This window comes from Carassius carassius, chromosome 7 (assembly GCF_963082965.1).
Source record: "Carassius carassius chromosome 7, fCarCar2.1, whole genome shotgun sequence".
In the NCBI taxonomy this organism is placed as follows: domain Eukaryota; kingdom Metazoa; phylum Chordata; class Actinopteri; order Cypriniformes; family Cyprinidae; genus Carassius; species Carassius carassius.
The window spans coordinates 34202244-34216733 of NC_081761.1; the positions used below are offsets into that span (position 1 = coordinate 34202244).

The following is a 14490-nucleotide window of genomic DNA, read 5'->3' on the forward strand; positions in this document are numbered from 1 at the left end:
TGATGACCATCATTTACGTGTGTGTTTTAAAACATCCAGTTTTCTGTTTGTGTATTTTGGAATCCTGTTAACCATACAAAAAATAATAATAAAATAATTGATATAGGAAATTTAATTCTAATGATGATATAACTCCCCTTAGGAAGGGAGTCCTATTCACATTCCATTGCGTTTCTTGACTAGTAAATATACCATTGTGGTATGTGAATGAGGAAACTGGGAAAATAATTAAGAAAACAAAAAAAAAACATAATGGTATTATTTCAGCGTTCTTTAAAGTACTTACACGACCATGTGAATACTATGGCATATTAATAATGTAATTATTAAGAGAGATCAGGGACAGTTGTCACAATTTTAGTTGCTACAAAGATTTGTGTCAAAAGTGTTGGTTGTCTTTAAAATGGGCTTGAACCATAGACTATATAAAAACAAGTTTGAACACGAAATCTGTTTGATCTGATTCTGTTTGATCTAAACACATAATATTTATTTATTTTTCTTTTATTTCTTTATTTTTTAATAGATGGGATTACTCATTAATAGATTACTCAATGTTATTAGGGCGTGCTGTCACACGTTTAAAAAATAATGCACATTAAGAAACACATGTGAAACAAGTACAGTTTCCAAGATATGCACATATTGATTAACAAAACTAACATTTACACGAATTAAGACAAACATTTTTTTAACAATACAATTATAAATGGACTATTATACTATATGAAATTTTTATTTATTTTATTTTTGATTTTTGTAATAGCTGTGAAACAAGCACATACATTAATTCAGACAAGAACAGTTTAACTCAGCTATGCTATTGGGGCATATTGTCACGTTTAAAAAATATGCACATTATAAAAATGCTACAATGTATATAGATATTCTATCAACACACTACTTAAATAATTTGTAACTGTTAACAGCTTTAAACTCTATTCATTTTAATAGTTGTAAGAACTGCTGAGATAAACTTTTAACTTTTTATTTTTTTTAAAAACAATAGGCTAACATGTTTTATTTTGTTTTATTTACTAAATTAGGTTCAGTATGTAATTTTGGCAACAGTAAAATATATTTATTCTTACAAAAATGAACATTCCTAAACTACAACACACATACACATTTTTTTTTTTTTTAGATAAATAGATTTGCAAAGTTTTTTTTTTATAAATGGATGGCCTCAAGAGATATGTGGCACGTATTGATTTTTCTTTTTAATTTTGCAGCCAAAAATGAACAGCAAAAACAACATTTACAGGACTAAAGACAAACGAAATATTTTAAACAGTAGATTATACGATGATTATTGTATTAATTGTACTAAAACGTACACTTTTGAGGTATTATGCATTTTGAGACTTTTTTTTTAAAAAGAGTTCAAATATCTATCAACATCTTTATAAACAAATTTAAATAAGATATTTTCTTTAAAACAAATTTGGAATGTAAAATTGTGTAAGATATAATAATAAACGCGCAATTTGATTATTAAAAAAAAAGTTATTGATTTCCAACATATAATATAGAGGTATTGGACAAATATAAACTACAACAAAGAAATAGAACATATACAGTAATGTAAAAAAATATAAAGAAAAAAAGAAGAAGAAGAAAATAAAGAAAAAAAAGTTATGAGAACATAAAAGCTGCATGAAAAAATAATAATAATAATAAATAATAAAAAAATAAAAAAAGGTATGAGATCATCTTATAAATAACATAAAAGCTGCATGAAAGTTTACTTTTCTGAAAAAAAAAAAATATATATATATATATATATATATATATATATATATATATATATATATATATATATATATATATATATATATATATATAAAATACAATTTTTTGATTCGCAGTTCCTTATTAGCGTACGAATGACGTCACGCGCGTCTGAAATCTCGCGATAGGTTGTGGCCGGGCCCGTTTTGCGGGAACAGTGTCAGAAAAGCCGGGGGCCGTGAATGACTCGTGGTGAGCTTGCTCTATCTGGGCAATATTTTGAAACTTCCCAATCAAACCTATACACCTTTTCGGCTTTTCGGACCTGTTTTGAACGGAATTACCCGAGTCCAAAGTGAAACAACGGAATTAGCAGACCATCATGTCTCAATCCGAGAGCAGCATGGAGCAGCAGCGGGAAGAAGAGCCGAGCCAACTCGACTCGGCCGGTCCGGCGGAGGTGAGCGCTTCTTCCCCATCATCTCCCACTCATAATTAAGTTACACACCAGTTCACCTGGGACTTTAAAACACAGACTGATGGAGCTAGAGACGAGGAGACGACGAACCATCCGATCGCGGCTCTCTGAAGAGTAACGTTAGCTGAAAGTTTTTGTTAGCATGTATTGTTCCGGCTCAGATGAATAGATTAGCAGATCGGCGACCATTTTCACACTCATAACAACATCTGATCACTTTATAAATTGGATAGAGTCAGACAGATGGAAGGTGCCGATGTGTTGTTATCGTCTAAATAAACTTGACATTAATAGTGTTGTTATTCTGCTACTTTTTAAAGCGGCACTTTATTAAATTAACCATGATTCGCTGTGTTGGTCTGGCAGGTACATTTTTATGGCTTGAGCTTCAGTTATCCATTTGCGCTTCTTCGTATTTTAGACTTTATTCAAAATAAAAGTTCCGTTCTGTGAGTTTTCATGTGTCGTTCCTGTTGTGTGACCCTAAAAAGGGAATTACCCGCCGTCGGAAAGATGAGATGCCACAAAATTCACCGCACAATGACGTTTATTAGACGTACTTTAATGGTTACTATCTTGTCGTGTAGGCGTATTTTAAACCGGTGTACTGCTTTCAGTAACCGCGTTATTAAATTGAAATCGCGTTACCTAACGTGTCGATAGTTTGAGGTCATTTGTACATCATTAAACGCATATAAAATGTATGTTTATCTTATTGAAAACGGATTTAAAGTACTGATGACGTAATTGTGCCCTAGTGGGCGTATCCAAAATATTGTCCAATCGAATGCTTCTTGAGTGAAATATCACTAACCTTTAAAGTCGGCATGCAATGAAAATTCACTCATTTGTTATGTGCATGTTGGAGATCTTATTATGAATGGTTCATCTGTACATATTTATTACTAATTATTATTTATAAATGTGACCCTAATTTTTTAAATCATAAATGCTGTAAATTGAATTAAAGTATATCAGAATATGTACGAAAGACACGCACTTGGGAAATATCAACAACAACAAAAAAAGATACTGTCCATCAATTTGGTCTTAAGTAATTTATAATTTTTCTTGGAGTCCAAGAATTAGTTATATTATTTCTCTTTAAGGACGATGCTTCAGAAAGCGGTCAAGATGAAGCATCGGATACAGCAATGGATAGTGAAGCGCAGTCGTCATCGCCTCCCTTGGCCAAGGAAAAAGACCAGCCGGGTGGATATGAAGAAAAAGTGGTAATGCATTTAGCCTTCCATAAAAAAAAAATCAAAGTTAATTGAGGTTTAAAATGCATAAGCTGGTTATACAAGAATGTTGATCCATAAGTAGACACAAAGTTGTGTGTATTGTTGACTTCTGCTTCGTTTCAACAGAAAACAGACCGGACCAACAGATTCGAGTACCTCCTGAAGCAAACTGAAGTATTTGCTCATTTCATCCAACCAGCTGCCCAGAAGACCCCAACTTCACCTCTAAAGATGAAGCCTGGCCGCCCTCGCCTAAAAAAAGATGAGAAGCAGAACCTGCTCTCTGCTGGAGAGTGAGTTTGTCCACACTGTTCCAGCAGACGTTTTCCCATCTGTTTTCTCCATAAAGATCATGCTGCCAGTGATATAGATGTTTAACAACTTCATATGTTATTAAAAGTACATTTTCCATGGAGCAAAATAATAGGAAAGCTACTTGAGGGAACACTTTTGTTTCCTAGAGTGTTTTTTGTTAGTGTTAAATCTTTATGTAATTTCTCTTAGTAATATTAGTTGTATAATATTTTTTATTTAGTAATTATATTAGTATTAAAGTCCTGTTAATTAGGGCTGGATCAGACTATTCAATTATTCGAATATACGTTCGGTGGATTGGCATTCGATTTTCAATTTTGAGATTCGGATAATCTTAAATTTGTGTCCAAATTGTGCATCCCTGCAGATGAGCAGAGCAAAACTTGTAGTTTTTCTTTTTTTTAAGTCACAGTTTAAATTGAGATTATAATTAGATTTTTTTCCTGTAAATCATGCTGCTCTATGTACTGCACTTATTATCTGTTTAATTGTGTTGTTTTTTAGTAACCGCCACCGTCGGACCGAGCAGGAGGAGGATGAGGAGCTGCTGAATGAAAACAGCAAGGCCACCAGCGTTTGCACACGTTTTGATGATTCTCCTTCCTGTGAGTTAAACGCACACTTAACCCCTGAATCTCTTTTATAATCACTTAGAACTGTGATCTTATGTTGAAATGAGGTCAAAGGCCTCTTGGTAATTAAGAAAAGCTTATTGTTGCCAATGAACGTTTATTAACAGATGTGAAAAATGGCAAACTGAGAGACTACCAAGTGCGTGGACTGAACTGGCTCATTTCCCTCTATGAGAACGGAATCAACGGGATCCTCGCTGATGAAATGGTATGACTCACTCCACCCATCGATTTATTCTCCTCTTAATAGTAAATGAAGAAATATATAATCGTTTTGCATTTAAGAGGTGGATTCCAAGCCTCTTGAAGTTATGGAAACTCCCATAGTCCACTTTTTTCTTTTTTTTTTATAGTTATAAAATTTCAGCACTCAGAAATTGGTTTAAATCTGTGCCCATTACAAATGGCTCACACTTCATGTCTTCTCTTGTCCCATCAGGGTCTTGGTAAGACTCTACAGACCATCTCTCTGCTGGGCTACATGAAGCATTATAGAAACATTCCTGGACCTCACATGGTTCTGGTGCCCAAATCCACCCTGTATAACTGGATGAACGAGTTCAAGCGTTGGGTTCCCTCTCTACGAGCTGTCTGTCTCATCGGTGACAGGGATGAACGAGTAAGCAGGGTTTCCTGGGGTCTTATTATGTAGAGTTTAAATGATCATAAACTGTCCCATCTAAAAAGACTTCTGGTTGCAGACGGCTTTTGTCCGTGACACGCTGCTGCCAGGCGAGTGGGATGTGTGCGTGACTTCCTATGAGATGGTTATCATCGAGAGGGCCGTCTTTAAAAAGTTCAACTGGAGATACCTGGTTATTGATGAGGCTCACCGCATCAAGAATGAGAAATCAAAGGTTGGCAGTTGCATCCATCTGCAGCATGTGTGACTGATTGCGAGTCCCTGGTTTTCTTTAGTCTAAAAGTAACCTAGTAAAGTTTGTTCTCTCAGCTTTCAGAGATTGTGAGAGAGTTCAAGACCACGAATCGATTGCTGCTGACTGGAACCCCACTACAGAACAACCTTCACGAGCTTTGGGCGCTGCTGAACTTCCTGCTGCCTGACGTCTTCAACTCCTCAGAGGTGCCACTTCTTTCTTGCATATTGCCACAAGAACTCTGGCATAAGTACATGTTGTGAAGGCTGTATACGCTTTTGAAATTCCCTGTAATGAATGCCAATTTGTCTTTTCCTTTTGTGCAGGATTTTGATTCCTGGTTTGACACCAATAACTGTCTGGGAGACACAAAACTGGTGGAACGTCTGCATACTGTGAGTACATTGTCCTTTGATTACTACAGTATGTAGAGATTTATAGCTTGAATCAAGTGTGACAATATATTTTTAAAATATACAGTACATTTTGGATTGAGAAATATAAGCATATGGTCCTAAAACAGGCTTAATTTGAATGCAATATTAATGCAAAATTTTATATATACTTTATACATACAATGGTATTTAATATATTGAGAATGTTAATTAAAACATTTAAAGTGACAAGATTTACGCAAAACTTGTATTTAATTTTTTTAATATAAAATATTTATTTATATTATTGAGAATGTTAATAAAAATATAACGAGTGAGAATAGATTAAAGTGGACAACGGGAGATTGCTAACTTTTTTTTTTTTTTCAGAAATCATTTAATTTTCATTATGCATTTCAATTAATCTCAATCATACTGCAGTCGGGTTATTTTGATTAGGTAAAAAAATAACTAACAAATACAGCTAACTAACAGAACAAAACAAAAATATGATAATTAAAAAAAAACTTAGTTTTTTTTTTTTTTTTCAAAAATCATCTATCTGTCCGTCTATCCATGTATCCATCTATCTATATAAAATACATTAAACTTGTAACTAACAAATCTCCTGATGGTAAAGGTACTCCGTCCATTCCTGCTGCGGCGTATCAAAGCCGATGTGGAGAAGTCTCTCCTCCCCAAAAAGGAAATCAAGATGTATATTGGGCTCAGCAAGATGCAGAGAGAATGGTAAATATTATTAATACTGATGTATGTTTGAAATGTCTTTCTAGGTTGGTTTACCAGGCGTTTTTTCGATATAAGTATCGGTATCTACAGACAAATAATGAGCTGTTATAATTTGCCTTTAGGTACACCAAGATTTTGATGAAAGACATTGACATTCTGAACTCTGCTGGGAAGATGGATAAAATGCGTCTGTTGAACGTACTGATGCAGCTCAGGAAGTGCTGCAACCACCCTTACTTGTTCGACGGAGCGGAGCCTGGCCCGCCCTACACCACCGACCTCCACCTGGTGGTCAACAGCGGAAAGATGGTGGTACTGGACAAGCTGCTGCCGAAGCTCAAAGAGCAAGGTGACCGCTTTATTGTCCGACATGCTTCACGGGGGATAACGGTAAATTGTCCCAACATGTTGTTTTTAACATGGCTCGTTTTGTTTTCTTCCTGCAGGTTCCCGTGTGCTGATCTTCAGTCAGATGACCAGGGTGCTGGACATTCTGGAAGATTACTGTATGTGGCGCAACTACGGTTACTGCCGTCTAGATGGACAGACTCCTCACGAGGAGCGACAGGTGAGACCGTGATTGAATTGGCCTTCTGTCGTAACTGAAGAGCTCAGTGATAAATAAGCACAAACTAATGGGTCTGTAACCTTCTTCAGATCTCCATCAACGCCTTCAATGAGCCCAACAGCTCGAAGTTTCTGTTCATGTTGAGCACCAGAGCAGGAGGTCTCGGGATCAATCTGGCTACCGCTGACGTCGTCATCATCTACGACTCGGACTGGAATCCTCAAGTGGATCTTCAGGCTATGGTCACTATGCACTGATTTATTTCTTTTCTGTCTAGTCTATACTTTGTTTATGCTTTGATGTTTGGACTCATGTAGTTTATTGTTTTTCTTCCTCTGCCAGAAGTGCTCTTCTCCACAGCAGCATCAGTCCTCTTCTGGAATGAAGTGTTAATTTATTTTCATTGGATTTTCTCTGTTCAGGATCGTGCCCACAGGATTGGTCAAAAGAAACAGGTGCGAGTGTTTCGTTTTATCACCGAAAATACGGTGGAGGAAAGAATTGTGGAACGTGCAGAAATGAAGCTCCGCTTGGACTCTATTGTCATTCAACAAGGTAAGATGTGAAACAAGTGAATGCTACTTTAATAATTTTATAAAATATATTTGACATGTTATTTGTCACAAATTTTCTGATTAATTTTCACATTTTTCTAATTCATGGGATTGTTGTTCTTTTTTCATTAGTATAGTTAATACTGTTGTTTCCCAACAGGCAGGCTGGTCGATCCCAACACGAGCAAACTGGGCAAAGACGAGATGCTGTCCATCATTCGACATGGTGCCACTCATGTGTTCGCCTCCAAGGAGAGCGAGATCACCGATGAAGACATCGATGCTATCTTGGAGAGAGGAGAGAAGAAGGTAGGACCTGATCTAGAGAAACTACAACTGAAGTGTAAGAAGAATGTAACGGTTAATTTGGAGAAATGCTCTTTATGACTAATGGTTATTTTAGACGATGGAGATGAAGGAGAAGTTGGCCAATCTTGGAGAAAGCTCGCTGAGGAACTTCACCATGGACACAGAGAACAGCGTGTACAACTTTGAAGGTGAAGACTACAGAGAAAAGAAGAAGGTAATGCATTACGAATCAAATCTCAACCAGTACTTATCATTATAGTGTTGGGTTGAAAATGGTAGACGTATCTGAACTGGCCTTCTCCTCAGGTCATCACTAACTGGATTGAGCCACCCAAGAGAGAGCGCAAGGCCAACTACGCTGTAGATGCTTACTTCAGAGAGGCCCTGCGTGTCAGCGAGCCCAAAGCACCAAAGGTATTATTAACCCCTTACGCTTGAGTTGGAAACCCTAGAGCTGTTTTAAGGCTGTTTTCTCCTGTTCCTCAGGCTCCCCGTCCTCCCAAACAGCCCAATGTTCAAGATTTCCAGTTCTTTCCCCCTCGGCTTTTTGAGCTGCTGGAGAAAGAGATCCTGTATTACAGGAAGACTATCGGCTACAAGGTGTGTCTACATTTGAGCTTCATGTTGGGGTCCACAGAATTGACATGTTTTACACTCTTTTTTTTTTTTTTTTTTTTGTGGTTTTGTCTAAAGTCTCATATGCTCGCCATGGCCACATTTTTGATCAAAACTACAATAATACTGTGAATTGAATGCAAGTTAAAAAAACGTGCATTTAATTTATGTGATGCAAAGCTGAATTTTCAGCATCATTCCTCCAGTCTTCATTGTCTCATTATCCGTCTATTATGCTGATTCTGTGATAAATAGGACATTCAAAAGAACAGCTTTTATTTCAAACCGAAATCTTTTGTAACACTATAAATGTCTTTACCGCCACCTTTGATCGATTTAATACACCCTTACTGAAAAAAGTATTAATTTCTTACACCCCAAACTTTTGAATGCTAGTGTACTTGGTGCATGCTCTGTGTGAATCTAAATTAGAAATATGGAACATTTCACAAGTAGGACTGCAAATGAAGGTTCGTGGTGATTTTAACATTCTGTATTCATATATTAACATGCAGTTCAACGAAGTGGTGAATAATGGTGTAAAAACTCTTCGGAAGCAATTATCCCTACTCAATTTTCCAATGCATGATGTCACTGGACAAACAGGTGCCAAGAAACCCTGATCTGCCCAACTCGGCCCAAATGCAGAAAGAGGAACAGGCCAAGATCGATGAAGCTGAACCACTTAATGAGGAAGAGCTGGAGGAGAAGGAGAACCTCCTCTCACAGGTAAATCATTCATGTGACGGCCCACGGTAGTTTACTTCCATGTCTTCTCATATTTGAGAAATCATAGTCTGAATTCAAATGTTTCCACCTTCTAGAAACCATGAGGTGAAGTTTGTGCAGCAGCTCATGTCAGTATGTCTTCTGTACTCAGGGCTTTACTATCTGGACCAAGCGTGACTTCAATCAGTTCATCAAGGCCAATGAGAAGTGGGGAAGAGACGACATCGAGAACATCGCCCGTGAGGTCGAGGGCAAAACCCCCGAGGAGGTCATGGAATATTCTGGTAGGTCAATATACGGCTCCATCAGCTCACTGTTCAACCGTATACAGGAAGTGTGTGATTAAGATGATGTGCTTGTGTGCAGCTGTGTTCTGGGAGCGCTGCAATGAGCTGCAGGACATTGAGAAGATCATGGCTCAGATCGAGAGAGGAGAGGCCCGAATCCAGAGGAGGATCAGCATCAAGAAAGCACTGGACTCTAAAGTGAGCCACCCTCGCCATCGTTTCTCAGCAAAGAGTTTAGGTTCTATTTTATTTGAAGGTGACCTTGTTACAGTGAGTGAGTTATACATTTAAGTACTGAGAAACTGACTTTAGTGTAAGGATTTGGTTTAGGGCTAGTTGCATGTCTTTATTCATAATTTACTGTTATTACTAGTAAGTACATGTAACAAGGGCACTGTAAACAATTATGAATATTATACATTTATATTATAAATATAAAGTGTTACCAGGATTTATAGTTCAGAGCAGGAATGACATAGTTAGCTAAAACCAAACCTTTTCTGTTATTTAAAATACACTAAAAAGAAATGTATACATTTCAGGTAGTATAATCGTTTCATTTAGTTTACGTGCTAAAATAACTAAAACTAAATAAACTAAAAATAATAAAAACAAATTAATACTATAGACATTAAAAAAAAACTGATGAAAGCACCCAAACAAAATTAGTGAAACTTAACAATTTAAAGTGAAAATATAAAAGCGATCTAATCAAAATAACACAACTGTTTTCGTATATCAATCATACTGAAATAATTACAATTCTAAGGCATCAAAATTATTCTAGTATATGCTGCTTTGCATTTATTATTATTATTATTATTATTATTATTATTATTATTATTTAATCAATGTTGAAAAAAAGTTTTTGCTGCATAATATTCTGAAAACCATACCTTTCAGTTTTTTCCTTAAAATAGAAAGTTCCAAAGTAAAAAACAAAACAAAAAAAACAACATAAACTAAAGATAATAAATACATATGACAGAAAAAAACATAACTAATAAAAATAATAAAACACCCCTCCACTATTACTAAAATTGAAGTGAAGAAGAAAAAAAAAAGAATCTAATGCAGAATATTTACAAACTATATTAGTATAAGATCCTAAAATTGCACTGATTGGAGGTATAATGTCTTGTTTTCCTCTTCAGATTGGCCGTTATAAGGCGCCGTTCCATCAGCTCAGGATCTCGTACGGCACCAACAAAGGCAAGAACTACACCGAGGAGGAGGATCGATTTCTCATCTGCATGCTGCACAAACTGGGCTTTGACAAGGAGAGCGTTTACGATGAGCTGCGCCAGTGCATACGCAACTCGCCCCAGTTCCGCTTCGATTGGTTCCTCAAGTCCCGCACCGCCATGGTGAGATGTGTGCCACATCACAAGCAATCATACAATATTGATCCATTCAGAATATCCTGACACTGTTATGTAACCGCAGGAGCTTCAGAGGAGATGCAACACACTGATCACGCTCATAGAGCGTGAGAACATGGAGCTGGAAGAGCGAGAGAAAGCAGAGAAGAAGAAGAGGGGCCCTCGCACATCTTCGGTGAGCTTGTGCCTGTCGTAACTGCTGGCGAAACTGAAGCTTGAGCTCAGAAGCTGGAGAGGAATTTTTAATGACTTGTCTGTCTTTCCCCATAGGCCCAGAAACGCAAGCAGGAAGCGTCCTCAGAAGGACGTGGCCGCAAGAAGAAGCTCAAATTGTGAGGACCTTCAGCGATTCTGGCGTTTGTTGTTACGGGTCCCACTCATGTACTGTATGGATTTGCAGCACTGAACCTTGCCTCCAAGTAGCTTGACCTTTTTAAACCAGGTGTAGGGTTGTAAATTAGATCTTTCTTTTAGCTAAAGTGCAACGGCTGTGCTGTCAGATGTTTTGTATTTATGCCAACTTTTGTTTTATTTTTTTTGAACCACATTCCATTTAGTTGTATCGGTTGGATTTGCCGTCTTTCCCTCATCGTTAGCGTCTTCAGTATTGTCTCTATATCCTCAGTTGAATAGTCAATTGGAACATGACTAATAAATGTTGTTTTTTTATAAACACTGCTCAGTATGATTCCTCCAAATAAATGTAATCTCTTCCTCTTGTATGTTAATGTAGCATTGATTTTCATATTCAGCAACTACACAGAGAGCTTTGGTATTGAAGCCTGGAATAATGTTTGAGGAATGCTTAAGAAAAATCCTCAAGGAAAAGAAATACTTCTAAGGTGAAATTAAATGAGATTTTTGTACTGATGGTCTTGTACAGAGGCTCTTTTGTGTTCTTGGAAACTTAATAATGATCAGCAAATCATTTCACTTTAGATGACAAATCCAAAGAAATAGTTTTATTTTGTTTTTAAACGCACCAAAATTCTTACTCATATTTACCATATGTGGAGATTTTTTTTTTTATACTAGCAAAAAATAAAATCTAATGGTAATATAAATCGCGCAAAACAATAAAAAAAATGTTTACAGGTATTAAACCCCCATAGGTTTCATATTTTATTAATTTATAGCCACGTCTTTTCTGTTTTCTGGTAAATTCAGTAGCCTAAGTTTTGGATTTATTTGAAGTGCGTGTAAATAACTCATTTTTAAGTCAAGTTGTGTCTATAAAAAGCTGAATCTATTTCTCCGCTAATAAAAAGTACAGATGATTGCGGCACTCTGTAGGATCGCGCTGTTTGAGTATCACAGGTAAACCTCTCACCTTGCTTTTGCGTTTGTGTCTTGCTCACGCTGTTAATGATACACAAGAGTCTCTAGAGTAAAATGCAAAAGAGAACGCGCATGCGCGGTGACCTCAGACATCTCTGCGCGAGGGATCGACGACAGGTGATTTCTGAGGTGATACTGAAAGGTAAGAAGAACGGTATCATAATATTAAAACCTGGAAGTTATACAAAAATGCTTATATTTATTTATTTAATAAATGTTTATTTAAATAGTCAGAAAAAATGTAGCTATTGCCATGAACAATTTTTTGAGGTTGCAGTTTTTTCATGTGCATTCATTCTCTAAAAAGTGTCAATATATTGCAAATGATCTACTCTGATGTTGAAAATGTGGGGTGATTCACAAGGTGGTGCTATTGCTCTGTTTTTATGGAAAGACTGCAGCAGTAGCCTACATCATTTTGTTTAACTACTGAATATGGCCTGGTCCTGAGTAAAACATCAGCATAAATGATAACCTCATAAACGTCTCCATCCATGAATAATCTTGTTGAAGTAATAGGGCTTTTATTGTGTTTGTTTGCTGAATCAATACGAATGTCTGAGCACTCTTGGCAATACAAAACTCTTTTTAAGTAACAATTAAAATACCCTAACAATATTGATTTTACATTAGTTGCCTCAGCTCTTAAAATATGCTGAATAGTTTCCCCTCTAGTCCCTTTTATGTAAGTTTTGAGGTTTTTAAGACTTGTGTTTTCACCCAATCCTGCTGTTTGTTGCAGCAAATGTCTGTTTTATGAATTATCCTATCATCTTCTGTTTTTGTGATCAGCGTTAATCACACAAATTGCAAGTGCAATGAATTGGACTATGGACATGAATGATCCTGTGGTAGGTCGTTGTCCCTCAATGCATCGGAAGTGAAAGGCTGAATAAAATTCGTCTTTTGGCGACATACAGTTCATATGTAAAGACAAAGAACTTTCATTCAGAATCACGCACACAAGTATTTGACTATTAACCTTATTGCAAATATTTTAATGTACTGGGGTGGACATTTAATACATACATACATACATAAAATATTTTGTTTATTACATTTTTTATTTAATGAAAAATATATTTATATTAAAAAAGATTTTTTTTTTATTAAAAAGCTATATTTATTAAATATAAATTTACTTATTTATCAAAAAAACAATGCATTTATTTATTATTTATTTAAACATTTATATTTTATGTATTAATTATGGATGATTAGTAAATATTAATTTAATTGTTCAAATATAAAAAAAGTTACTTTGTCTCTGGTTTGGTTTAATCTTGTATATATATATATATATATATATATATATATATATATATATATATATATATATATATATATATATATTCTTATTACTGTAAAAGGAATATTTTATTATTAAAATTTGAACTTTTAAATATTAAATATGAATATTTGTGTTTGTGAGCTTTGAACCTGATCAGAAAATTAAGCTGTTCTTTTCAGCAAAGGGCATTATTTTCTTTTTTTCTTTTGAATTATTTTCATGGTCTTCAGTAATGGGGTCAGGGGTTACAGTCAGGCCGCTTTTAGTGAACGCCGTTAATGTGCATGATGTTAAAAAACCTCTCTCCTGCAGCATCTTTCTCCCTGGTTTTTTCCCTTCTTTCTCCGAGTCCTGGCTGAGACGTTTCTTCCTCTTCTCTTCACTGTCTTGTTTACAGTCACCTGTCCTTATGAATAATGCAGCGTCTCCGTTGCGTGCATCGCTCTGAAAGCTTATTTGCCAACCACATCCCTGAATCTTTTGTGGAGCACATGGTCGATTTAGTTGTACCTTTTAAAAACAAACTGTAAAAAGCCTTTTGACTCCTCTGTTGGACCCTCTGGCGTCCTCTCTGGGCACTTTCTATTTTTAATCCCAGTCTGGCTGGAGGCGAGGAGCTGAAGCCCTGAGGTGTTCAGCCAGAGCCTCTGATGTCAGCTTTGCTGTTGCAAGTTCAACCCATTGAGCTTTAATGGCAGCAGTTTTGGGCTGAGCCTTTGGTGTTGGGTGTTTGCCGACTGATCGTGTGTGATCTCTGCCTTCAGATGATGTGATTTTGAAGTCATCTTAGTGCATCTAACCACTTTTGTGTTTGCCACAGTTTAGATACAAATCTGCAGTATAGAATTAGAGAAAATCTGTACTTTTTAAAATTGCAGATCTGCTATCCGCAAAATTTTGCACATTTAGGACTATAGCATAAGGATGAACTATTTTGGTTGTTTTCAGTAAACAAACCAATTCTGCTGTAATTCCACTGTTCATTTGAATAAGCCAAAGTTAGACCATAAACTGA

The 14490-nt window shown here is 36.1% G+C and overlaps 1 protein-coding gene across 2 annotated transcripts; it reads left to right on the plus strand.

Annotated features, from left to right (window-relative positions):
* The first annotated feature begins 1897 nt into the window (after positions 1–1897).
* Positions 1898–11568, plus strand: LOC132144020 (SWI/SNF-related matrix-associated actin-dependent regulator of chromatin subfamily A member 5). 2 transcript variants are annotated; one of them, XM_059554723.1, is made up of 25 exons: positions 1898–1983; positions 2088–2191; positions 3319–3441; positions 3580–3746; positions 4273–4373; positions 4508–4608; positions 4840–5019; positions 5102–5257; positions 5353–5484; positions 5605–5673; positions 6293–6402; positions 6525–6751; positions 6849–6970; positions 7060–7212; positions 7393–7525; positions 7685–7833; positions 7928–8047; positions 8140–8247; positions 8320–8433; positions 9055–9177; positions 9329–9461; positions 9544–9662; positions 10619–10831; positions 10911–11021; positions 11117–11568. In XM_059554723.1, exons 2-25 carry the CDS (start codon positions 2114–2116, stop codon positions 11180–11182), a joined length of 3108 nt encoding a protein of 1035 aa, XP_059410706.1. In that variant the 5' UTR covers positions 1898–1983; positions 2088–2113; the 3' UTR covers positions 11183–11568. The 2 variants fall into 2 exon arrangements, with proteins under 2 accessions (XP_059410706.1, XP_059410705.1); XM_059554722.1 differs by having other exon boundaries at positions 1939–2191.
* Positions 11569–14490: the final 2922 nt, after the last annotated feature.